This window comes from Falco cherrug, chromosome 8, assembly GCF_023634085.1.
Source record: "Falco cherrug isolate bFalChe1 chromosome 8, bFalChe1.pri, whole genome shotgun sequence".
In the NCBI taxonomy this organism is placed as follows: Eukaryota; Metazoa; Chordata; class Aves; order Falconiformes; family Falconidae; genus Falco; species Falco cherrug.
The window spans coordinates 63274701-63301929 of NC_073704.1; the positions used below are offsets into that span (position 1 = coordinate 63274701).

Consider the following 27229-nt stretch of genomic DNA (forward strand, 5'->3'; position numbering starts at 1 on the left):
CCCTGGATTAGGTTTTTACCTCCGCACCCAAAACTTTCAGTAAATTCAATTGAAATTTCAAGCGTGAGTGGAAGGCAGAATCACATGTATATATTTTTCAGAGGAACAAATACAACTTGCCAGCAGTGTGCGGCTGCAACAATGACATGTAGTAACATAACAAATGCTGACAAATCCCCATTCAGTACAAATGGTCACATTGCTCGCCTGACCCCCCCAGAATAATGTATTAATTGTTTCATTTTACCTGCTCAAAGGAATGGAGTCCACTCTCCTTACCTAACCGTACCATATCTTCCATTATCGCTTGCTGCAGTTCCTGGGTTAAAACACATAAATTGCTCATGAAACAGCAGAGTCAACCTTACGCACAGTTAATGTCATTGTTCATCATGAAAACGTGTTTCAGAGTAAAGTTCAAGCACCTTATTGATAATTAATACATAATTAGAAAATATTATATTAAAGAAATGTACAAATGTTAAACTTGAGTGTGGTGGTGTGAACTGTGTCCTCAGTATGGAAAGTACGGTTAGATAGATGCTTAAATTTGCAATCCGTCAATCGCTTGCCAGACTTGGCTGCAGCATCATTTCCCACAGACACCAGTGGGATGGTTCAGTGACATCAGCGTCCATCGATGTGATCCAACTGAGTTATTAGAGAGCATGTGTAAATAAGGCTGCGGTCCTTATTTGGGACATCTAAAGAAACACACACGACCTCTCCTAGTGCCGTCCTGCTGTTCCCTGCCAGACAGACCCTTGGTGCCCCAGTGCAGGAGGCTGCAGAGAGCTGTACCGTCAGTCAGCACACATCCCTGTATCCAGGTCAACCCTGCTTGATTTCAGTGAGGAAATCATTCTTGTCACTGAGATCATTAACAGACACCTACTCTAACTAGGTTATGCTACAGTGAAAAAAATGTCTTTCCTGCAAATAGATAGAAAGGCAAACCTTATTTTTACAGAGTTCTGCATATGTTCCATCGAACCCTCTTTTCTTTGCCCAGCCTGGCATAACTTCGGAATCGGGCACAACAATTCCCACCAGAAAGGCCTGTAGGTGAAGGAGAAGGAGAGCTGCAGGCAAAAGCTGAACATTAAGGCTCTACATTAAAGTGAACATACAAACCGGCTGAATTTGATATGTGCTTATCACTTCCTGTTTCATTACATCAATAATTTGCTAACATGACATAGTGACGTCTATTTTGGTGCCTTCGCCTTTTCCTCAGATAAAACTGTTCTCTCTGACTGTTCCTGCATTTGCCAACAATTTTAACACCTTCAGCTGGGGTTGTGTTCTGCTCGGACATTATTTAAATTACTTTTTACATAAGCCAGAGCAGAACGTAGCCCGTATCATTTCTACACATGCAATTCGTAGGCCTGTGAGTCTCAGGCAAACTCCAATGCCAAAGGAAGCCTCACGTTTGTGGCCAGTGAATGCAGAGGAATGAAGTGCAATGGTTTCAGAAGCTGTACACGTTTGTATAAACATGCAAACAAATGGGACAAGATTGGTCAAAATGGGTAGGCAGTGGTTGTGGAGCAGCGGTGGCTTTGCATTCCTCTGGCTCACGGCATGCAATGCGCCCAAGGAGTGCGCTGGAGGCCCAAGGGGTGACACTGAAGCAAATGGAAAGGCTGGAGCTTTGGCCACAGCGTCCTCCAAGCTGCTGAGGGGCAAACAGCAGCTGAGCTCCTGCGTGGCTGGCAGCCAGCTCCAGCGCAGGAGGGAGACGTCAGGGCAAAACCGTGGCATGATCCACTCACACTTTCCCCTCAACCATGCCCAGCTCTCCATCTTCTATTTACAAAGAATAAAGTAAAAGTTTCTGAAGATTTAGTTTTTACCTGCAGGCTGTCTCCATGGACGTAGATCTGGGCAACAGGGTCACTGCGGATATAGATATTCTCTATCTTCTCTGGTGCAATATATTCTCCCTGAGCGAGTTTAAATATATGCTTTTTCCGATCAATAATTTTAAGAGTCCCATTCTGTTAAGAGAAAGAAATGAGATGCTCTCAGATAAGCTATTTAACCACAGAGACAGTAAGCAGTCTGGTTTTAGCAGATCTCTTTGAATTGCCAGAAAATGCTTCACTGACATATTGAGCTTATTCTACAAAACATAAAATTCATCCTTTGTAAAGATACATCTGCTTGGAAATTTAAGTTTGGTATTTGAAAATTTCCATGGGATAATACAATCGACATGACTACGGATCTGCTCCATACGCACAGGCAGCCATTTCCCAATGTCTCCAGTGTGAAGCCAGCCCTCCTGGTCCAGTGCTTCAGTTGTCTTCTCTTCATCTTTCAGATAACCTTTGAAAACATTTGGTCCTTTCACACATATCTGCAAAAGAGTCAGAGTTGCTGATAAATTATTTTATTATTCTGCTGTAAATACTAACAAGTTAAACAGTAATTAACTAAAATAAAAATGTTTTAAAAGTTGACTTAATGGCTGCGCTCCACGAAACTAAAATATATTTTGTTATAAAATTACTTATGGATTTTTTCAGACTAATGGGAGTTAGTTTTTCAGACTAATACGAAGCAGGGATTGCAAAACTGATATGCTTGAAGTTGATTCGCATTCAGCTTGCAGTTAAAAAACCCCAAAGTTATTTCAATAAGTTTAATTTATGTGCAATGTGGAAATAACAGCAATGTAGAAATCACACAATTCAGCTCTTCTTAGTTGAACTAATTAATTCAGTCTTAGCTGTTAAAGTAATCAGGCATGGCATTGGCTGGAAGTACTGGCACAGCCCCTGTTTAATTAATGCTTTGCTGCTCTGTTGCTGAATTGACGTTTTCCTTTCCTGGTTGTTATATGTAACGCATCAGCAACCATGCACCTTACAAAGGTAAAATGCTTCTATAACTACTTAACACAGTGTTAACTAGTGAGTATTTGATATAAAAATTTGATTTTCTACCTCTCCTTCTCCTTTGGAAGCAAAATAATTCAGCTCTTCCACATCCTTCAATCTGATTAAGTTACAGGGCAAAGGGGCTCCTACATGACCTGGAAATCAAAGTTATCAAGTCACTTGTCATCTCTCCTATAAACAATAATTAGTGTTTATTATTAGTTGCTTGTGTAGTTGCAGATACACTGGATGTTCTTGCAGGAGCTGTGTCTGTGTGCAGAAATAATTTCCTCATTTAATGTTTTGAACTATGAAGACGAAATACACAACCATCCTATTTGGATATAAACCCTATTGTCAAATGTTGACATACAGACTGGAAAGGCTTCCTCTTTTTTTGAGCTTAGCTCATTCTAAAAGCACACAAAGCTCTGGACTCCCATCACGTTAATGACTCTCAATTATTTTAACCCGGGAATACCAACTGCAGTGACATTATGCTGAACACATTTCCCCCCACCCCTACAGTTTCTCCAAAGATGACATGAGGACACAGTCTGCTGTAGCCGACAAGTGCTGCTAGAGCACCGTGGTGTTCCAGACAGTCCTGTTTCCCCCAGAAACAGCCGCTGGGGAAGATGGACTGGAAAGGGGAGTCCCAGCTGCACCGCAGCCCTTTGTGCACAGTCGCTCTCAGGGGCTGAGGTCTCATTTTGCAAAGCAGCCAGATCAAAGCGTGCTGAGGATGGGGATGCGGTCGGGGTGTGAGCGGCTCTTTGCCTGGTGCTGTCAGAACACGGGCAGGGGGGTGGGGGGCAGCGAGCCCCAGGACACACCAGTATCTCCAAGGGGCTGGTTTGGGTTTGAAGAAAACCCAACAGATGGCCACTTGCGCTGGGAGAAGAAAGCATGTGCTCTTCTCTGGGCATGGAAAAATCTGGGTTGGAAAGATGGAAGCATTTAACTGGCCAGACCCATTAATGTCCAGTGTCCAGGTTTTCCATGTGAATGGGTGTGATACCCTTTTCAAAACATTTTTTATAAATACTGATGAATTATATTAACAAGAAATTCAGCTGCAGTACTTGTATGTGTTATGTGAGTCTTGCTTAGTGCTAATTTTTATCTGATTTTGTCAAGGTTCCAGAGTTTTGAAAGCCCTGAAACATATGAAGTATGGAGTAGCGGTGGATCTGTATTCAAAGCCTGTGTTTGCTCACTAAGTACATGAATGTATCCATCTTTTCTTTGTTCTGGCATTTCATTCTAACAAATGTTGTTTTAAATTCACCTCCAGTGTTCTAGAGAGGACTCACAGCACCAGGAGTGCAGGGATGAGAGTATCACAAATAACAGCTCAACGACCAGTTCCAAATCTCCCGAGGCACAGGTGCCCAGCATCTGATCCCTGTGTATTTATTCTGGACTAGCGACACTTTCAGGAACTTTACATTTTCTGAAGATTAATTACATACTGGTGAATGTTGTGTAACACCCTGGATTTTCTAAAGAAATGCACGTTTCTTTTTTTTTTTTGGAAATGTTGGAAGAAAATAATTACCTGATGTCCAGTCACCTGGAGTTGTAAAGGTGCATCCAGCTGTGCATTCTGTTTGGCCATAGCCTTCATAAACCTGACAAAGAAACAGGTATTTTTAGAACACCACAGATGATTTCACTATTACAGAACAAAATTCTAAGAATCGCCTTCTGTTGCACAGTCCTGTGAGCTAACCCTGCCAGCTGCAGGGCACGGAGCACATCTAACCCAGGGACGCGTCCCCAGCTCTTCCTGCGCAGAAAATGTCATGTACCTGGCTATGAATGACCATGGCTCTGCAGAGCTGAAAAAAGTGAGAAGACAAGTTCAGCACTTAGCTTTTGAGTCAAGAAATATGTTACTCTATGGAAGCAAAAGTGGGGGGAAAGGTATTTTTGTGGGACATTTTGAAAATATAACTTTTAAATATTTTTTTGCCTAATTTTAGGCTCTTGAATGAGGCCTTTTCATTGCCCTGGGCTTTGTAGTCAAAGAGAAATAACGCAGTGGACATCTTAAGTGGGTTAAATTGCCATCTGAAGATTATCTTTCTCCATTTATATATAGAATAAAACATGTGTAACAAAGTTCCTAGCACACGCGCAAGCACTTTTAATTGCACATACTCAGTTAAGTGCTGAGTGGCAGGTGGGATGAGTCTATGCGCTTTTTTTGGCAGCTGCCAGCAGCGAAAGCAGCCCTTGCCTGCTGCCCCCTCCCCAGGGCCGCTGGCCGCCCCCCCTCCAGCCCCACAGCTGCGGCAGCCCCGGGGACAGCGGGGCACTGGCTCTGCCCCGAGCCCTGCAGCTTGCTGCTGCATCAGTCCTGGCAAAGCCGTCCTAAGTGCAGTTCTGAGGTTCTAACCCTTCTCCTTGCTTAAATGCAGGTGTGGTGAAAATGGATTGAATTGATTACTGCTAATGAAAAAGTCTTTGTAATTAGAAATCGCTTCACTCAGACAGTGAGCTCGGGGAGCTCAAGGACAACTGTGATGAGCAGGTGGGATTTGTCCTGAGCCCCCTGCACGAGCAAGATATGATCAGGACCATCCCAACAATAAATTTTGCATGTGGCTGTGTCGTGGTGGTGACTCCACCACACTCGTGCATCTGCCCAACATCCCCGGCATGTGTGAGCCTTATGGAGTTCATGAGAGAGTGCGCGCCTGCACTTAGCCTAAACTTAAAAGTTTACATACACTAAGGTGCATAAACTATTTTTGTTTTTCACCGAGTATAAAGGCAGGCAAGCTTTGGGACTGGGCAGAAGCCTCACCCACAGGCGGACGCACCACACAGGAATTTCCCAGTTCCCAGAGACTCCTGGCACTGGCTGCAATGGGGCTCCCAGCCCAAGTGCGGGCCTGGGTGATGTTAAGGTGGTAATTGGTGATGGATCCTTTCCCTAGTCTCTAACGCTTTGCAGGAATGATTTGATGCTTCACCTTTATCGCTCTTTTATCATACTGTGCATAATAATGAGTGCTATTTCCTTTTATCATATTGCATGCTATTTTCCTTTGTTGTATTGTAACAGAATAAACTGCATTTATTCTTGCATTTGATTTGGAATTCATTTCTTGCTTGGTATCCAGTCAATCAGCAAACGAGCAAGTGCCTTTCCCAGCTAACAGTAAGTGAACAGCCCCGGGCAGCCGGGTGAGCCCACCTGGCATCCGAGGGCTGCACGGAGGAAGCCCAGGACGGTTGGAGACGCGGGGGCAGCACCGGTGACAATCATGCGAACGCACCCCCCCAGGCTCGCCTGTTTGATAGCAGGAGAAAACACAAGAAAGCATCACAAATTACTACGGATGGCAAAACCTGGGTAGGCTGCAGACCTGCGGGGAGGCAGCCTCAGCCTGCAAGAAGCACATCTGACTCTGGGGAACCCCGGGTAAAAAACAGGCTCTTCCCCCAAACCTCCTGCCCAATAATAAGCAAATTTTTTGCTTATTTGCAACTTGTCGTTCTTAATGAATTGGCTCCCAAGCCATCTAAAATAATGCTGTCCCTTTTTTAAGGCAGATGACCTTCAAATATTTCTGGAAGGCGTTACATCAATTCCTGTGTTGCAGTTTACTTCTTTCACACCCCCCTCATTTCCTTCTTCTTGTTCTAAGAGTAAAAAGAAAGCCCAGCACAAAAGAAAACAACTCCTGATTGAGCCTGCCAGTCTCGCCAGATCCTGAATCAATATGCAGCCTGGCTCGCCTCGCGTCTGTGCTCCCGGCAGCGCCGTGTGAACTCTGCTATCTTTGCACACTGAAGACAACTAATCCGCGGAAGAAAAGTACAGTCAGTTTCTTTAGTTAAAAATAAAGTGGCATGTCTCCAGATAAGTTATCCGATTGAAAAAACGAAGTAATCAGAGCCTCCTAGAGCAGTACGGAGCCTGGAAAACCTGGTTTAAAGCCAATGTTATCTTTTTTTACTGAGTAGATGTGTGGAAGACAGCAGGGCATTCTGATTTCTTTCTCTCTTGTTAAACCATGATTTACACATGCATTTTTCTCTACACCCTTGTTTTCCTAGGAAAAAAAGCCGTTTTGAATATGCCCCGCTGAAACCGCCCTAAATCCAATTGTATCTGTGGAGAATTTGCAGAAAACTTTGGAGCAACATCTCTTTGATCAGTCACTCCTCTTCCCATGGCCGCCTTCCTGGATTCCACCCGCAGCGGGAGGAGACAGGCGGAGGTTTGATGCCACCTCTCCCCTGCCCGTTGCTGGGCCTGAGCCGGGAGAAGCCACATGTCCGTGGGGCACAGGCTGAGCCCAGTCCCCGCAGGGCAGAGCACCCAAATAAATGGCGGGGGTGACAGCTGCCCTGATGTTGGAGGCTACGATCCTGCTTCTGGGCAACTGCGCTGGGCAGAGGGCATGTGCCTCCGCACTGCATCGCATCCCTGCTCGGTGCCTGGACAGGGGCACAGCTTGTAGCCGGGAGCTGCACAAAATGGGTCCTGTTCTGCAAACAGGGGGTGTTGTGGCAAAAGCTGTCTTAGTCTGCCTTGTGCTTCTCCCTTCCCCACTGGAAAATCCTAACAGAACTGAAATTTTGGCATCTTATGCACAGTGTTTAAAAATAAATGCATAAAGAAATGTGGCAAAAGTTAATGGAACAACAACCCAATGGCACAATCCATTTCATTTTTCTTGTCAATGTTTCGCTCTATTTGCTCGTGAGCAGCAGCTGCCCGCAGCTCACCATGGGGCAAGCGGCCCACGCTGGCTTCAAGGAGAACCAGGCACTGCTGCAAGAAATAACAATTCTTGGACTTCAGACTCACTTCTTAAATTGCTTACCTGTATTTTATTAAAGAAAAGTTTATCCCACAAGCTGTCATTTCTAATGATCCCATTTCGAACTTCAGCCTTTTTCCGTTTTGCAGCAAATTCCAGAATCCAGCGCTTGAGGGATGTGTCTGCCTGGCTGAAGATCTGCGGGAGCGCAGGGTGGCCGGCGGTGGCACCGGGAGAGAGAAAACGTTAGCAGTGGCTCTGACAGCTGCAGCTGCACATCCCACCGGGGCACAGCTGGGTCAGCAGTGCAGGGCCATGAGGCTACGCTAGGGCTTCGTCAGCGGGGGCGGGGGGAGGAGTGGTTTATTTCGCTCCATTTGCTATTGTGCATGCTGTTCCTTGGGGAGCCAAAAAGAGGGCGGAGGACAGCATAGGCTTTGACTACATTTATATGACTGCTATTTCTGTATGATTTCTGTGATAGGATTCAGTGAAATCATGCCATCTGAGCAACTTGAACACCAGAGCAGGTATCGGTGCTGGCTGAAGCGGCGGTGGGGGATGCATTTACCTTGGCTTCATCACTAGCATGAACTACACCTCCACAAACAAGAAACCCCCAGTGCCCATCCCTCTAATAAGGCACCAGAACCCCTGATCCAATGGTCCTGACCTTGGGGAAAAAGTAAATCAGTAGCTTTTCCTTAAGCTCATCTTTGAGGATAAATCTTCTGAGGAATAAATATTCCCAGCTGGTCAAACAGATTTAACATGATGACCAGACATGCCTGTCTTAAACACATTTCAAGACCATCTCTTAGTTTTAAAGATTTCTAGATCCAAAGGCCAACCTCACATTTACACTCCCTAAATCCTCACAATCTTTTTGCAGTTCCTGATTTTCAGCTGTTATTGCCACCAGAAAGAGAGATTCCAATTCCAGAACTGGTTGAAGGGCACAACAAGTCCTGGTGCATCCAGGTTTGATTGGTGTTTCTGTAATGAAAAAAATCCCTCATCTCTGGAAATGTCACTAGTGACTTCAGTGAGAACAGGGCGAGATGCTAACACAGAGGAATTTCATATTAACATGAATAGCCATGTCTGCAGTCTGTGTAAATCAACATAATACAGACCTACAGATCGGAGCAGCTGTATCAGTTATGCAGGGTAAGAACATGTTTGCAGCAAAGCAGGAACAGTATCATCTGCTCAGGGAATCTCTGTGACAAAGGGAATTCTGTCACCTAAGTACAAAAGGGACATAAACTTTATGATTACAAAAAGATAAAATTAAACTCACCTTATCATACATTCTGTTTAACAGCCGTGGCACGACAGGGAAGATGGTTGGACGCAATGCTTTCATATCGTCAGACAAGAGACGAATATCTCCTTGAAAGAACCCAATTCGCCCTCCATGGCAGTAAACTACAGACTGACAAGGAGAAAAAAGAACACATGTAACCTCTTTGCTTTTAATTCCCACGGCAGAGCATCCCTCCCAAGCGCAGAAGTGCCCTTCCTGAAATTCTGCTCTCCGAGATAGGAAAAACAGGGCTTCACAAATACATATAAAAGTAACAGTAAATTTTGCACTGAATAGAAATATATGGATAGCTTTGGGCACTTCTCAGTACTGGTAATTCAGCATTCACCAAATTTGCCACTGTTTCTGGAAGAAGAAGGAAGCAAAAGCTTTTATAAGGGATTTCCCTTTATCCCTTTATTATTCCCTTTATTATCCCTGCACACGGGGGTGGAGAAGTCCAAGTTACGGTCAGATTCTGGATCTGAACTTCTCCTCTGAAGCCCAGACCTACCACAGCAGCTCACAGCATGAGCACCTACTGTCAATAAAAACGCATATTAAGAAACACCGTAAAACATACTGAGCAGCAGCTGATTTTTAGATGTTAATACTTTAGTTTTGTTTAAATTCAACAACATAGACTATGTTAAGAATACAGTGCCTGAGCCTGTATCTCAGAAATAGAAGCCCACTTTGTAGAAGGTGCTTTACTTCTATGGAAACAACAGATCCAGAAGTTTTGTACTTGGTAAGAAAACAGGCCACTTAGATGGGATCAGAGCAGACCTGGACGTGCAGGATGGGGCAGGGGAGGCTGCCTGTGATGCACCAGCTGGCAGCTGAAGCAGCAGTTCTGGCAGTCAGTAACCCTGCAGAGGACTAGTCACTAACTTGGGAAAACTGGTGGTTTATCCCTGGAGAGCATTTGGGGACCAGCATCACTACCCTGCTTTCAGAGTGGAAGCAGGAGAAGGCGTCCTCAGCACAGCACCTGTGATGCGGGAAGCCGAGCCAGCCTTCCTGAGCCCAGGCCAGCGTGCTCTGCAAGGGGTAGACCGGGAACATCAGCTCCCTTTGGTGGGCTTGTCTCCCCCAGATAACTAAAAGAGTTTAAAATTCTTTAAGAGACACCTAAGTCTTTTTGTGCTACCCCTAACAATCTCTAACAGTAACTGGAGCAGTCTTGCTGCTCTGTCATCCAGTTAGAGATTGCCTCCATCAGCTGAAACCACAGGAATTTTATGTCATGTGGGTTTAATGAACATCATGCTGCCAAACCTGTGTTTTACACTGCACGTGCATTAAAAAAAATAATGGGAAAATATAATCAGCGTGCTTGTTGGGAATTAAAACTAACTGCTAGAAATTTTTAGCTTTAAAGAATGTATCTGTATAATTTTGACTGTAAGTTCCAGGAACTAATAATGTTGGCTAAAACTAGGGATGCTGAAACAGCGCTTGCCGTTCAGAATGCTTTTGAAAATTACTTTTTAGCATTTTGGAGAAATACCTTTATATTAATGAGCTTTTTTAGCAGGGAGGATAAACCTGAACATCCTTTGGAGGCCTGTCCCTTTCAATATGGCAACATCCTGTGCAATGAGGTTATTTCAGATGTTTCTAATTTCACACACATACCCCCTTCCCCTATCAGATGACTTTTTAATAGTTATATTCTTCCTTGCCTGCAAAATGGTTTGCCTGAAGAGTGGTGGCACACCGACCAACTTGCTTTACAAGGAAGGAAAGGCTGTGCTGTAATTTTCCAAATCTTTCATGGACTTTCACTTCCAATTTGCAAGATTTTTAACAGGGCAGAATATATTATTTCTGGCACAGATGTTACTAAGGAGTGGGAGGCTTATATTCGGATGCTTGTCTGACTCAAAAAGTATGCTTTCAGCCCGAAACAGTCCTCCCAGAGAAAGCACAGAGCTGCAACTGACTCCAGATCCAACCTTCCCCTGTTGGATCAGTTTTGAGTTTGAAGGCTCTCAAGCCAGGAGAACTGAGGCCATCGTCCCATCTGACTTGCCTAACACACTGGCTGCAGCACAAATCATCACCGGTCTTTTCAGAAAGAGATGTAAAAGGTCAGTTCCACGGGCCGGCATGCATTAGCACTTCTATTTGCCATTATTACAAGGGATGCTGGCTCCCCATTATTGCCTGCCGTACACTGCCCTGCCAGGAGGATCACGTGTGTCACACCATGATCTTAGTTTCCTCTTTTTCAATATCTGCAGGTTTTTTGCAGATCTGGTTATTTACGCAATAAAAGGATTTTAGCTGGTGGAGAAAACATCACGAAATTATTTTGACTCCCCCGATACCTGATCCTAGAGCGCTTTGAAAAGCTGCCCCCAAAACGGTGCCGGTTGATGAAGGGCTGTTTTCCAATCTCAGAGCCACCAGTGTAAGCTGGAGAGCCTGGGAAACTCTCCTGGAATCGCTCTGGACTCACGGCCATGTCACCAAGACCAGAGACCAGGCCCTGGTGATATGCACGTGGCACTTCTGGAGTACAAGTTTTTTTAGTGCTACAAGATATCGCTGGTTATTTAGTATTTTTTTTTTTTTTTCCGCGTGGAAAAAGGTGATTCCCACTGACACTAGGACCTTACCTGTACCATTCTCTCAAACATGTGTGCTAAAGGCAAATAGGAAATGTGTACATCCTCACAAGTAGGAGACCACTGACTCTGGAAGAAAACACAAGGAGCCCCACGAGGCCTCGTCAGTTCAGGCAGGTTTCTTACCTGTATAACTCTTTCAAACATGTGAGCCAGAGGCAGGAAGGAGATGAGCACATCGTCCTGTCTCGGAAAGATCACTTTCTGCAGGTGAAGGGCATGGGAGACAGAAAGGAAAGAAACACTGACAGGAAGACAACAAGAAAGTCATAAAACAATAAAAAGAAAAATGGCACCAGAGGAGCAAAAGGGTAAAGACTGTCAAGAGAGGAAGGGTGCAGCATACAAAGTGAAGCGTTAAGCCACAGTGTCAATGAAGCTCAGTTAGCAGGAGGAGTAAAGAGCACGGAGATGTACACAGAGGGCAATGGAGAGGCCTCTCCATGGCAGAGGGCATATCGTATCCACACAGCTCACGCTGGAAACGGAGGCTCACCCTGACAGAGAATCCCATTTTTATCCACTGCTTTCTACCACGAGGTGCTGAGACCATGCTTTGCACACCCAGCCGCACGCAGACCGCAGGATCCTGGTGCAAACCTGCAGCAGCCCCTGGGAATCAGCGGGGCTCTACGGGCACATCGGTTTTCCACATTGCACAGAGCCCGTCAGAGATTCACAGCGTTACCCAGAGTCACAGCTAGAGAATTTTTTCTTTTCCTTTGGTTAATCATTGATTTGAATCAGAAGATGTTGGAAAAATTAATGATGTTTTTTTCAGCTGCAACAATTAATGGCTTCTGTTAGTGTTTCTCATAATTTTAAGTGATTAAAATGTGATTTTAGGGGCATTATCGCTGCCCCACAGACAGGTGCAGTGGGGAAAAAGAAGGCCGGACAAATTATTCAAAACATAAAAGTGACCAAAGGCTTCAGTTTGCCAAGGTTTTAACGCTCTCTTGCAGACAGGGCTAAACAAGGGCCCCAAGAGCCTTACCTGATCCATGCCCCAGAAGGAAAATAGCCTTTCGACCTGCATTTCCAAGGGTAAGGCTTGCCATAATATTATGGATTAGAAAAACTGAAAGCTTGATTACCCAGTAACTTGCACCAAGGGCAGCGGTTAGTGGAAAATGGGTATAAAATCTATTAGCTCACAGTATTAACAGTTTATACCCACTTTGCATCTCCACTGCTGTGATGGAATCGATAGCCCGTGACCTGGGACATGGCGGTGGATGGAGGCACAGGAGGTTCTTCCTCGGGGAATATTTTATTGAAGTTAAAGCTGGGAAAGTCAGATTTGGGTATGCCCTCCCAACCATTACCTAGTAAAGTCAAACATGATTGACCACGTGGGCATTTTCAGCATCCAGTTTCATATTATTTTGTCTGTCGGTCTGAATTAAGCCATTAGGGCCTGCAGATCTATTTATACATCATTTCAAATTGGCCTCATTTTCTGCAAGCACAGTAATGTAAAACCAGTAGCATCACCAGCTATGCTGCTCTTTTTTTCCCCCACTGCTTTAAGTGCCTAGACAATAAATTATTTGGTTTTAAATTGGACCAAAATGATGACATTGAATAGTATTTCAGGTTGGCACAGTTGTCCGGTTAAATGTAAAATCAAAACAGTTTCTTGGCATTGGAGAACACCCTTATAATAAAGCTCTAGGTTCACTTAAAAAAAATTTCTATTTATAAAAATCACTGAACTAAGCAAAACTGGCACAAGAGCATGTAAACAGCAAATCTACAGTGCTACTCAGCTTGAGGTATTTTTATTTTATTAATTTATACTGCTTTCAAGGATTTTGCACCCTTGTTCGATTTCATTACTGTGGTTAGATGTTGCCCCAGTTGTGTGGATCAGCTATGGGCATTTACACTCTTGCCAACAATACTCTGGTGACAGAAGCTATCAAATTTGCAACCCCTTACACCAGACTTACGTCTCAATCTGATACCTTTGAGATTAAACAGAGTCCCACTGCCATCAGCGAACACTAAATCCATCTCTGTGGGCCACTCCTGGAAGATGCCAAGTTCCCTCAGCTCCCTCTAAATTAGTTTTTTTCTGCCCTTTGAAGCTCAGACCTATCTATGCATCAGCTTTTATTTGCGCATCGCGCTGCCTCTGAAGCCAACAAAACTCCGCAAGCTGTGAGCACGTGAGTTCAGGGGGATTTCTCACATCATGTGTCCAAGTTTCTTTATAGGAGTGTTCTGGAAATCTCAGAAAATTCAAGGATTAAGACAGTAAGAGTGCAGTATTTTCCGCACCGATGATAACACCAGCAAGGGGTAGAAGGTACCAAATTGTCTGTCCTGTGTCTACATGGCTACCTTATAGAATTGCCTGTTCACTAAATAAAAAAAATATTGATTCTTTATATTTGTTAGGTACAAGCCGTATGAAATCCTTAATATGTTGTACTAAAGCAATTCTGTGTTCTGTATCATTTCTAAACACAAGCTTACACGTCGCATGAAACCGATTATATAGGTATTTGGCTAGTACTATGCTTTTTAAAAAATATGTATAGCAGAAACCGAGATATAATTTAGTATCAATGAAATTAAACGTTCTTTTAAAAAACATGCCTGTTCTTATACATACACACACTCCATATGCAGAGAGCTTTGACAGAAATGAGGGCATTGTGTGGTTATGACGGGACACCAAGAGCACAAGCGGACACTGTACTCTTTTTCTCAAGCACTGGTTGCAGGGCTTGTTTGCTCTCCTAATCCTTCAAAAGGAGTTAATTGATTTACAGGAGCCAGTGCCGCTCCTCTGAAGCGCTTTGCACCCTACAGAGCCCAGGAGCCAGTGCTGGAAAGGGGATTTAATGCCCTCCAGTGCTGTAAGCTCAGACTTGCTCCCATTTCCAAGGATTTGGCCCTCTGAGTAAAAGACGTTTCACCTCTTATCTGCAAGAGCATACTCCCAGCCCATGCAGGGGCACACCTTAACCCACACACTCTGCACATAGCAACATTTTCTAGATCAGGGTATTCACCTCCGTCACTTTCAAAAAGCCTGAAAAATCAGCAACCACGTTCCCATGAGTCAGCATAGCACCTTTGGGGTTTCCTGAAAGGAGACAAAAAGTGATTTTAAAAGATGACCCAGTAGACAATTTCCAAAAGCTTAACAAAAACCAAACCAAGAAATGGTTAAGTTTTAAAATCAAAAAAGAGAACTTAATATTTTATGTAATTTTTGCAGTCATTTCTGTGCAGTAACATGCACCAAAAGCACTTACTACAATACCCAAAATTTAACAAAACGATACGACAAACACTAATATTTCTATTGGAGACTCTGAGCAAGTTTCCACCTGGAATAGCCCAACTGCAATTTATAAGAGCACTCAGATGGAGACACTTGACAAGCACGGCCATCTGACCCAGCTGGCTGTTCTTGACTAAGAACGATCTGGAATACCAACAAACCCCATCTCAAAGGCTCTTGAGCTCCGACTTAGCCAGTGCACTGGATAACCCAAACAATGCAGAAAACCAGTAATACATGGTGAAAATCAGGTTACAAGAAGACTCTTTGAGACTGCAGTTAAGGAAAGTCATTAATATTATCAGCAGCAGTGTAGAGGTGTCCTGGAGACACACCAAACCCATCATGGAGCCGGCAAAGCCCCCATGTCACATCCCAGTGCTGGGCACTGTGCCTGCAGCGTTTCACCCGCTGCCTGTGTGGCCACCTCCACACTGTCAATATTTGCTTTTGCACCCTCTTTTCTCTTCTGAGCCAAGAATTCCCCTTTGCACCAGGACACATCTTTCTGTACACCAAAATAGGGAGTTTGTTAAGCAGCAAATGCCCAGGCTGAAACCTCCGGGCACAAAAACCAGAGCCAAGGGCCCCATCTGAAACGCGCTGCTTGCAGTGCTGGCATGGGGGCTCTGCACGTCCTTCTGTCATGGAACTGTCCCTTTTTCAGCACCCTCAAAGGGTTTATTGCCAAAAAGAAGATGTAGCTCAGCTTGAATAAAGATTACAGAGCCAGTCTCTCTCTTCAGCATGTTTCTAAGCAGATTGTTTTAATTCGATCACACTGCTGCAGCACGGCTCCTGCCACACCGTGCAGAAGCAGCTCAGAGGAGCTTTACCTGCAGGTCCCCTGCCAGCCCCGCACGGAGGGCACGGGGATGCGCCAGGGGCTTTGCCATGCTCTTACAGTCAACGATGGATACAACAGCCTCGCAAAATTGTAAATCACCCAGAATTTTATTCTGGCTTCCTCAGATTAGGAAGGGGCAATGGTGTTTTGTGAACCAGTTTCAGCACAGGCAAATATGCTTAATCCTTTCGGATTCAGATGAGTTTGCGGCTGCGTGGCTGGCAGCCCTAGGGTGCAGGCATGCACCCACGTGGCACAGCCTGGCTGAGGTCCTGCTCCAGTGCTGAGCCCTGTGCCCTGCCAGCTCAACTGACATTGCTTCTACTCAGCCTCTCAAAAAACTAAATAAAGGCCCCAAACAAAAGTAGTAATTATTGCACACATTTATTGCACTGAAGCAGGACATTTTGAACACAATGTATTTTAGTGAAAATCCGTATTTGAGATTCCAGGTGCCGTTGAGTAATTCCGTTCCCAATACTTGCAGATGAACACAACGCACAGGAGGGTGTTTAGGCCATCAGAAGCCCAGAGGTGAAGCTAGGGCTGACATCTTTGCCAACCACAACTGCTCCTGTCCTAACACGTTGTACCAGACAGGCTTGCAGGCACCAGCTCAGCCAGGCAGGCTTCATTTCAAGGTGTCTGTTTTCACAGCTGGGTGCACACATGGATCCAGACCTCAAGAAAACTCCACAAACTAATGTCAGTTGTAAATACACGCCAACAACCCAGAAATTACTCGTGTTATTTTACTTGTGTCTAGTCAAATATGCATGTCTAGCCCCTGCAACTCTACAAGTAGTCATACTCCCGCAGCATCGCACAAGTTTCTCTGCATCAGCACCCAGCAGGTCACACACTGGTGGAGGGGATGTGCTTAGTACTGGTTTGGAAATTCAAAACTGTGCCCTCCAGCTATACAAACAGCGGATCTGGCTCCTGCACCTTGATGCAGCTCTTCAGACTTCTTTTGGAAGGTTTCTCAAATGCTTTGAGACCTCAGACTCATTTACTTACTCCACCTCTGACATTAATGCAAATTCAGTACCTCTGCTCAGCTCACCACGACACACTGGAAGCAGCGTGAATGTCCTGACTCCTTCCTCTGTGTCCCATCTGCAGCAGGTTCAGTGTCCTGGACAGGCTACAGCGTTAATGGTGTCAAAGCAGAGCAGCAGTGTTAGAGCCAGGATAGCCTTCACCAGGAGAAATCCAGAATAAAACCATCCTGCCACAGGGGAGCTGCAGCTTTTTGGGCTGGGGAATTTTTAACCTTCTTCAGTAGTTTTGTTTCAAGAGTTAACCTAGCGAAACAGGTGCCCCTTGCTACAAGCCCTTTCCCAGAATTACCACTCCAAGAGAAAAAAAGGTGGCACTGATACTGTTTTTTTTTTAAAAAAAAAATATAAAAAAAAAATCAACGCCAGATCTGTATCACTGCTCTCAAGTTTGAATTTCCTCGTCAAGACATGCCTTGTGTGTGTTCGTATGGAAACGGGCGCACTGTGATCCCCATCAGTTAATAGCCCGGGTATGGCAGTTTCTCCTTATCTTGGTGCCAGGCTGGTTTGACAGTTCTCATAAGCAACAGAGGAACCTGTTCCACATCGTTAAATGGCTCTTTCAAGTAGCAGCTCCAGCACTAACTTGGTGGCATGATCCGTCAGTATTTTGGGATGTAAGCACCTTCCTCCTGCTGGGAGCCTCCGGCACTCAGGGATATCCACTGGCAGACTGTGGGAAACCACTGGGAAGCAATTTTTATCCAATTGGTTACAGTTGGATCCTTAAGGAAAGGATAGTTTGCTTCTCTGGAATGGCCAGCATGAAAAATTGTACCCTGATGGTTTGGAGACATCTGTGTGTCTTTGGCCCACTTCTGTGTGCTGACTGTTTCTTGGTACAACGGTGAAAGCTGGTCTTGTCATATGAGCTCAGCCACCCTGGCCTCTCACTTCTCCCCAGGGAAGCATTTGGACATCTGGTCCTACCAAAGAAAAGCACACATTAAAGTCTATTTCTGCTTGTTTTTGTTCGTTTGTTTTTGTTTGTTTTGTTGTTTTGGTTTTTTTTAATAAACAGCTAAAATTGTTTCCTATTCTACAATTTCCAGTTTACAAACTCTATAGCTAAGATTGTTTCACACAATGCAAAAGTATTTAGAGCCCTTCAGAATTGGAAAAAGCCCTTGAGAACATATCTATTGGAAGAAAATCTAAAATCCAGTCATTAAAAATATCCTGATGTAGGCTATACAAAAAGCCAAGCCTTTTATGTCAAAACAACACATGGAAAACAGACCAGAGTGTTGATGCAGCCCCTGGAAAAGCCAGACAGTGATGGGCAAAGCCCTCCAGCAGAGTGGAGTGGAGGGTGGTTCACAAAGCATTACTCTGTGAGAGTTAATTTGCAGAATTTGAAATCTCTGGTTTGGATGGGAGAAAGCAAATGAGATCCCTGGTTGTCCTATTTCTGGAACTTCAGGCATGTTCCTAAGAAAAGCACAAAGTCAGAAACCGGCCCATGATTGCATTTGCAAAAATAATTTCGAAAACCCTTCTCTATTGAGAATTTCTTATTTAGAAATAAAAATATCAGCAAAAATGTGACTTGAAAAAATAATTACTTTGCACTTCAAAACCCCATACAGACTGTGCCCTGCTGTATCTGCAAGCATGGCTTCTTGGGTTTCCTGTAATTCCCGTTTGTGTCTGGCCACTTTGCGCTGGCACAGCCGGCGCTCACAGGGTACATGGCTGCAATGTCCGTATCCTGCACTGGATTCTATCTTTCCCTTTCAGGAATTCCCACTGTGGGACAGAGCAAAGCCACAGGCTCCTTTCACACAGTGAAACCTTGGGTACTCTGAAGCGCTCAGATCTCAACACTAAGAACAATGCATGAAGGTAAAAAAAACAACAAAACTTTTTAATACATTTTGAGTTTGTACGTGGAGTTGATAAAGCAGTTGCCTACCTGATCTGTAGTACAAGTCTTCCGCAGAGGTGGAAGCTGACGATGCCCCCCCTTGCTCAGCCTAATCCGCAGGCTTTGCTCTCTGCAGGCTGAGCAGCACGAGCAGCTCCCTTGGTGTCGAGAGGCATCTTCTGCTTGCCTGAACGAGTGGAGGCCAAACTGAGGATGCTTTGGGGTAGGACCAAGTGTTAGGCAATCCTGAGAGCCCAGGTGAACCTACAAGAGCTGCTCCAGCAGCCCATGGAGCATGGTGCTTCCCTGCAGTAAGTATAAAAGCAGTTTCCCAAGCAATCATGCCTTGTGCATCTGTGCCGCCTGCCTGTGTAGCTTTTTGGTAGATGTTACAGAGGTTGAGTTCTCAAGAGTAGGAAACTCCTGCAAGCTATATGAAGATCAGGGTCTGGAAATCACTGCATCTGCTAAGAACAGGCAGGAAAATGCTGTGCTCCTCTCCAAGAAAAAGGGGCCAGTGGCACAGGAGTCCCGGCAGGGTGGGCTACCCAGCCTCACCCCCGAGGGCTGACCCAGGGGTGTGGGCAACACACCAGCACGCTGGGGCACGCTGCTGAGCGGACAGAGGTGCTGGGGACATCAGTGGGCTTAGGATACAGAGAATGGAAAGCTGTGGACCTGCATTTCTCTTTTTTTTTTTTTTTTTTTTTTTTTTAACACCTGCAGAAGATAAATACTGATCAATCAAGCTCTTCACAACAACACTGCAAAATGAGAAGCAGAAACATGGGCAGATTTCCAGAGAACTGGAAAATCATTCTTCCAAAGTGTATGCCAGGGGATTCAAGTGAAAATTAAATTAATCATTATTTTTGATTTGCAATCTACAGAAAAAAATATATATATTCTTAAATGCATAGAAATATCATTGCTATAGCAGTATAACAGCAAGTTTGCACATATTGAGGTGGTATTAATAATTCATTTCATAATCTATTCTAACATTATGAAATTAAAATGCCTCTTCTGTTACCTGTAGTGCCACTAGTAAAACAGACAATCGATAGATCTTCTGGCCGAGGAGGCTAGAAATACACAGGGAGAATAAGAAAATCACATCAATCAAATGCAGAACAGTCAATGGTAGACAGTTGCCATCGTATAAACTTGAAGATCAAACCACTTATATTTCAGCTTTCCCATAAAAAGCTTTCATTCCCCTTGGCAAATATAAGAGACCCTCATAAAACTCTTTTTATCAGGTTTCTTCAGTTGATGCAGACTCTATTCCTCCCTTATGTTTTGCTCCAGCATACACTAAGGGCATGCTTTAGTGTATGAAGACTCTGATGGAATATTTGTCTTGCAGTTAGTATTTTCAAAGACACTGTCTATACCTGGAGGCGTGTGGGAAAGCTTAAGATAATTTACTGATTTTCAGATAAATTCTGGAAATGTGATTATTGACAACAGGGGACAACTTCCCGAAGCTGCTGATTGCTCTCGTTACCAGTAAGTGTAGAATATTTTGGGTGCATGTACGTGCTATTTTGGGTCATGAATGAATAAATAAGCAGCCTGAAAATCAGGGGCTGCTTTTGGAAGTTTTGCACTTTTTTGGAAGTATGAGCATCCAGTGAAAAATAAAAATGCAATTTTCAAAAAATATCCCAGAGAAATACTGCCAAGTAGTGTTTCTGAGCTACAGAAACCCCACTGAAAAGCCAGAAGTGCAAACGCATTCCCCTAGTGCCACTTGGGTACAGTAGTGGAATTAGTGTGGCTTAACAATGGCATTTAATTACTGTCCCATTAACACATTCAGCAAGGATGAACTATGTCAGTCAAGTGTCCCAGGTGGAGGGTACGAAGTAACCATTCACCGCAGATATGTGGTGTTATCGACAGTCCTTGGGCTCCTCCTCCACCTTCCACGTGGAGAGGGTGACGGCACACAGGGTTCCTTCTGCCCAGAGCAAAGCCTTCCCTCTCTTGTCAGGGAAATAAATGTAATGTACCCAGCTGCAATTATAAGTGGGAAAAGCAGCATGCCAACACTCACCACAGGCACATGTCGACTCTCACGGCCACAGTCCTGAAAGAAATTAAAGAAACAAAAATGATTCCCACTTTAATTCCTGTGGTGTAACTCACTTGCTAATAATTGCAAACCATTACAGGGGAGCATGAGCTGGAGCAGAAAAATTTGTGGCTAACATTTAGGTCATCTTTTCTATCCAAAGTTTCTTGCATTAACTGCAACACCATTCTTGGATTTCAAGTAGTGCTTGGGCTGGCTGAGCTGGATCCAGGCTGTTTCATAGAAGTGTGAGGCTGCAGGCTTACACGTCGGAGGACAGTGGCTTGAATAGCAACCCCCCTTTGCAGGCTTAAACCGCAGCTGATATCTTACTTGAGCAGGAAGGTTTGAGACATTGGCTCGCCTGTCAACAAAGACTAACACTAAGAGGCAACTGCACTGATCAGCAGTATCAGCCACAAGCTGATACTCTCCAGGCACTGAACCTGCCACATAGTTCATGAGTCCCTGTATACTTCATTGTATTTTTATGGAAACTACAAAATATAGTAAAAGAAGAGGGAGAGCAAACTTACCTCCACCTCCTGCATGGTCTGGATGCAAACTCCACAGCGCCTTCCCCTCTCCGTCAACTCCTTCTCAAAGGGATCCATCAGGATGATGGAGCTCAGACCTGGGGTTTCTCTCCTCTCCACGTGGTCGAGGAGTATTCTGGCTTTTTCAGGTTTGTCACAAATGACTGTGGAAATGTCAGCTGGAGGAAAAGCAGCCAAACAAGCTTTTTAGGGTAAATCTTTTTTAAAGCAAGACTGGCTGCTGGTTCATAGCTAACATTGCATCAGTCCCGATATCCACTTCAGGCTAACATTAGAAGTCTTAGAATATAACATATATTTCTCTTAGAAAACTACTGCAATTCTAGATAACCTAAATCAATGCCAAAGCTGTAGCTGACATCTACAATTATTCTGGGATTCAGCTCAAAAAACTGAAATTGCTCACCATGTGGGGTAAAAAATCTAGGAAGCAAATCATGAAGCAGCACACGAGTGGGTGGCTGTGGAGTAATTCCCGCAGCCAGAGCAGCCCCGTCCCTGGCTGTGCATGACTGGGCACATGGGAAACGCGGCAGAGGCAGCCCTGACCCTGCATGGAGACACGCCGCTCCCCAAAATCCTCTCTAAGTAACTTCAAGACACTGAGTGACTATAATCACCTGTCTTTTGGAAAGCAGAAGAAAATACACTATTCTGAGCAACAAAATTGATCTCCGAGAAGATTACATTAATTTTGTTTTTACCTGTGTTGACAATGTAACGAATGGCTCCAGGACCTAAGGTATCGTAGAGGGGAACCACCACCATGGAGTAGGTATAGCAAGCCAGCTCGGAAATGATCCACTGCAGGAGGACATGGAAGCACGAAGGTGAGAACGGGGCCATGGGAGCAGATATAGCACACTTCAGAACAAGCTTCAAGTACAGAGCAAGCTCACAAGGCAGGAACGTTATCAATACAGCATCAAGTTGAACTTAAAGTCTCACCTCTGGACGGTTTTGAGCAAAGACCCCAATGAACTGCTTTGTGGAAGGCTTGCAGCCCTGCTGAAGAAGGCCTGAACCCAGAGCTTCTGCTCTTTCAGCCACCTGGAATAAGAGGTATATAAGAAATAACAAAATAAGTGAAGGCCTAACATGTATGGGGAGGGTCTCAAATTATTCTATCTAAGAGCCCAGGGCTTTTTGCAGTATCACAAGCCATCAGTAGCTGCCCAGCAGTTGAACTCTGATTGGCGATGCCCATGGCCTTGGAGCATGTCGGTGCTGCCAGCCAGAGCGGGCTCGTGGCACTGAGCGGGTCCCCGAAAGCTGACACACCTATACAAAGCTGGGGTGTGCCCGGCTGGGGAAACCGAGAGCCCCCGCACCATCAGCACCCCCTGGGCTAGCGCGTGCGTGTTACTGACAGCGCCCTCACACCCCTCCTGCCGGGCACCGGGGGGAGGACTTTGCAGGGGGGTTCGTGTTCAGCTCACCTCCTTGTAGGACAGCCACTGGTAGGGCTGCTTGGGCTTCCTGAACCCCAGGCAGGGGCCGTTTTCTGGAAGACAAGCAGAATGACGGAGTTACAGGGGCAGTGCCAGGGGTCAACATGCCACGCTGCAGGGGTGCAGCGGAGCCCTCAGAGTAAATCTGTTATTGGGGCTGGCTCTCGCTCCTGGGGCAGAGCTCATGGAGAGCCCAATCAAATTAAAAACATGAGTGCAGCTAGTGGGAGACCAGCTGCAGGGATCTCCCAGTCGCCTCAATGCTCCTCCCTCATTCGCAGAGGAGACACCAGCGGTTTGCCCCTGAACAGCCTCATTAAAAGGCTTCTCCAAAGGTAGTGTGAGCACCAGCGTCTGATGAGGGCTTACATCCCAAACACCAGCTTCTACTGCTTTCACTGCCTTTTCATTTAAAAGCTTCAAAGTGAAAACTGCCATTTTTAGCACAGCCTACTCTGGAAGAGGGTAAAACAACGCACAGCGCCAAGTGACAGGATGAATATTTGAAAAGTTTAATTGATTTACTAACTGTACTTACTTGCACAAGATTCATCCCTCCATACTAACTACTGAGTTATTTATTTACCCCTGTCTTGCAGGGTGGAATATTTGTAATTCCATTGAGGCTTTTGGTGGTACCAAAAATTAACCTGACAATGAAATTGTTGTGTTCAGTGAGGCAGGACGTCGTAAGCAGCTAACACAGGAAGAGTTACAGAAGAGCAGGGAAGGGTCATCATGGCTTTCTGGAGCAAGAAATGACATCTCACGAGTGTGTGAGAGCTCTTGGATGGTACTGTTGATCATGGGGTAAGGGCGAGGGAGCGATACACCACACTCAGCCTTCCTAAGAGCTTTTGCCAGAGTCCCTCACCCTGCCCTATTGTGGAACAAAAAGTGAGCTGGATGAGTAAGTGATGAAAAGGCAGCAACGAGCAGCACTAAGTATCAATGTTTGCAGCAGAGGAAGAGCTCTGCTGTGTTCCACAGTTCTATGCCCAGATCAGCCCCATTTAATGTATTCACAAATATTCTGGAAATGAATAATGTATAATGAGCTTTGCCAATGCTGCAAAACTGAGGATGTTAAGCTGTCTGCCAGCAGCAGCAAAAAGATCTCGTGGTACCAAGAGACTTCACAGTAAAATTCAATGGCGTTAAGGGCAAAACAATGCACATTGCAAATAATAACCCTAATTAAACCCCCCACGCTCCAAAAGTGTCACCCACACCACCATGGGCAGCACAGGCTGCAGCACCTGCCCTGCCCTTGCTGGGTATCCTCCTTGCTTGGACCTACCACTCTCTGGATCTCCCACTTCCCCGGCCTCTGCCTCTCAGGCCTCCCACTCCCACTGGACCTCCCGCTTTCCCTGAGCCTCACACCCTTTTTCATCCTCCCACAATACTTTTGCCTCATAGGCTCTTTTGACCTCTCATACCTTTTCAGCCTCGCACTCTCTGAGCCTCTACAGTATTTTGCCCTCCTACAAGTCTGGGGACCCTACACTCCTTGGGTCTTTCAAGTTTCAGTGGACACCTCATAGCTCTTCGGCCTCCCACACCTTGTTGGTCTCCGAGAAATCTTTCAGCTTCTACACCTCATTGGCCTCCCACATCTTTTTAGCTTCCCAAACCTTGTTGGCCTCTCACACCTTTATCAGGCTGAACATCCCATCGGTCTCCCACCACCTTTGTTGGCCTCTATACCTCATTTGGTCTCCTACACCTTTTCAACCTCTACACTTGTCAGCCTTCCACATCTCTTGGACCCCAGCATTCAGGCCTCTCAGCCTTTGGCGTCAGCACTCCTGGGTCCTCCCACAGTGCTTTGGCCTCCCACATATAATAGTCCTCTGTAGTTTTGGGGCCTCCCACACTCCCTTAGGCTCTACAGTCTCTGGGCTTCTGCACTTTTTTGGCCTCCCACACGCTTTTGGGCTCACTCTCTCCTTCAGCAATCATATCTCCTTCAGCTTCCCACACTATTTTGCTTCTATGCTTTGTGCCTCCTGCACCCTTGGGAAGTCCTACACTTTTCAGCCTCTTCACTATTTGTGCCTCCCCCATTCGTTCAGCCTCTTGCTGTTGTGACTTCTACAATTTTGTGGCTTCCCACATTCTGGTGGCCTCCGTCTCCTTTTTGGGCCTCCCATGCTCCCCTGGCTTTTGAGTCTGAATGGGTGTCTACACCATTTGGGCCTCCCACACTTTTACGGGCTCACACACTCTCAGCTTCTATGCCCTCTGAGCTTCCCCAAGCCTCTGAGCGCCCCCTCATTCAAGCCTACACATTGCCTGGTCCTCCACCTCTCCCCACCTCTGCCCCAAGGCCTCCTCATCACCGCGCTCTCACCGGAGATGCTGAATCCCCTCCTGAAGACCTCATACATGGTCCTGGCATCGTCGTAGTAGTGTGTCAGCAGCTGCGGGCTGTCCCCGATCACCGACCGGCGTGCCCCAGCCAGGCCCTGGGCAACATGACAAGACACGAAGTGACACAGCCATCAGCACTGCCCGGCGGGCGGGAGATGGGGAAATCCACAACCATAAAGCTCCCCAAATGCCAGAGAGACCTCTGAAGCCACCACCATATTCCTGCCCCAACACCCAAAGGGATGGGGGAGGCGGGACATCCTCCTCAGTGCCCCAGGGACATGGGCAACCACCTGCCCAGAGAGGAGCATTTGACCTGCCTCATTGTTTGGTATTTCCCAAGGAGATTCGAGGGGGAATTATAAATGCGCAAGTAACAGAGTGGGGATGTGCTGGGGGAGCAATTGGGCTCCACAGGTCCCCAGGACTGGCACCGCGGACACCTTCTCAAGGACATCTAGACCAACGCCAAGGAGAGGCTGAAGCAGAGGCCAGAGCCCAGCGGGTGGGTTCAGCGGTGGTGGCTTAGGAGGGGGCAAGGGGAGGCAGGCACCAAGCGTGACCGAACCACAGCTGCCCTAAGGGGAACCTGTCTTGGAAAATGTAGATTTCTCCCACCCTTTTTAAAAGTTGTTGGAATTAGAGGCAATAGCGTTTTAGAGGGGACATCACAAAAGGCTTTAAAAATTCCCATCATACTTTCAGATATTAATTTAAGTGGAAACAATTTTCAGAAATATTTCTTCTCTTTAAAACAGAGCAGCTTCATAAAAACTTTAAAACCTTTTACAGCCATGAAAATTAATAACTCCTCAGCCTCTAAGCATGGATTCAGGTCTATTTTTTCTTATTATTACAAAGTTTGCCACAGCAGACTCGGTAATGGGCACACAGAAGATGTGTCAGCTGATTTGATCTTATCAGCTGTTGCCTTTCAGTGGTTTCTCCCATGCCATGGCAGCTCCTGTAATATTTGGTCATGGATGGCTAAGCAAAAATAAGACCAAAACATTGCCGAAAATCTAAGAGAATAAATTAATGGGCTGTAGGCTAGCTTTCCAGTTTACAGCAAAAGGTGAATTAAGGAGTGAAGTGATCCCTGGCATAGTGCATCACACGACTGATTTCAGGATGAGGTTGAGAAGCCCTCAAAACCAAACAAAAGCACCTCCTGGCATCCCCAGGCATGTAAACCACCGGTGGAACCCAGTTGCTCCCGCCGGGGTGCCTCTGGCCTCACCTCGACTTCCTCCGACTGCATCCGCAGGTCGCAGGGCGGCTTCACGGCCCGGGGCCGGCTGGCAAACCAGTAGGCAACAACGGCTGCGAAGGCACCAATGCCCACCAGTGCTGTGGCTGGCAGGTTGCGGAAAAACTGGCTGAGGTCATCGAACTCAGGGAGCCGCAGGCTCCGCAGGATTTCCTGAGCCTGCATCTTCTCCAGGAGCGAAACGGCAAACTCTGCAAGAGCCAGAAGGATGCTGTCAGGTCAGGCTGCCGGACGAGCGCAGGCAGCATGGGGAGGACATACTTTCCCTTGTCAGCCATTTCAAACACACTGCTCTGCTGACCCACGGGGCGCCCACCACCACAGACCTTCACTTGGGAAGAACAGCATCTATGGAAGAGATACAAGAAAGGAGGAAGCATCCCTACAAGGGCGAGCAGGAGCAGCCAACTCACTTCTAAAGGAGAACTGAATACAAATGTACATTAGGGGATGCAGCTGCAGTTAGCTACAGCAGACAGATGCTGTGACAAGCTCTAGGATCCAGCTATGACTGTACCCTGAGGGCTGCCAGGAGCTTGATCTGCCTTTCCCAAGCAGCAGGGGGGCTGCATGGTGACCACAGCCCCTGGCAGGGTCAGGCAGTGCGGCACCAGCTCCAGCCACAAGCCCTTGGCTCAGGTGGAACGGGGCGAAGCCAGCGTGCCTCTGTGTGCAAAACGCTGTGCGGACACGCTCTGAAACACCGCTTTCTGCCCTTGTGCCAGCTTCATGTTCTCGACTTCAAGTTCCTTATGATTTACATCAGGGTAAATTATAGGTGATTGAAGCCAAGGAAAAT

At 45.9% G+C, this 27229-nt stretch overlaps 1 protein-coding gene across 5 annotated transcripts in view; it reads right to left on the reverse strand.

Annotated features, from left to right (window-relative positions):
• The window catches only part of ACSL6 (acyl-CoA synthetase long chain family member 6), a 60284-nt gene that overhangs the window by 6894 nt on the left and 26161 nt on the right, over positions 1-27229 (reverse strand). For 3 of the 5 annotated variants that reach the window (XM_055718363.1, XM_055718361.1, XM_005440667.3), the window contains exons 2-20: positions 26401-26621; positions 25141-25255; positions 22773-22837; positions 22282-22383; positions 22038-22137; positions 21313-21491; positions 20759-20791; positions 19730-19781; positions 14644-14717; positions 11609-11686; positions 8976-9110; positions 7736-7870; positions 6097-6192; positions 4450-4522; positions 2955-3043; positions 2249-2365; positions 1860-2003; positions 958-1059; positions 248-319 (exon numbers count right to left, since the gene is read on the reverse strand). In XM_055718363.1, the coding sequence (XP_055574338.1) occupies positions 248-319; positions 958-1059; positions 1860-2003; positions 2249-2365; positions 2955-3043; positions 4450-4522; positions 6097-6192; positions 7736-7870; positions 8976-9110; positions 11609-11686; positions 14644-14717; positions 19730-19781; positions 20759-20791; positions 21313-21491; positions 22038-22137; positions 22282-22383; positions 22773-22837; positions 25141-25255; positions 26401-26621 (1982 nt within the window). Of the gene's footprint in view, positions 1-247; positions 320-957; positions 1060-1859; positions 2004-2248; positions 2366-2954; positions 3044-4449; positions 4523-6096; positions 6193-7735; positions 7871-8975; positions 9111-11608; positions 11822-14643; positions 14718-19729; positions 19782-20758; positions 20792-21312; positions 21492-22037; positions 22138-22281; positions 22384-22772; positions 22838-25140; positions 25256-26400; positions 26622-27229 lie in introns of all 5 variants that reach the window. The other 2 variants (XM_055718360.1, XM_055718362.1) reach the window with 2 other exon arrangements.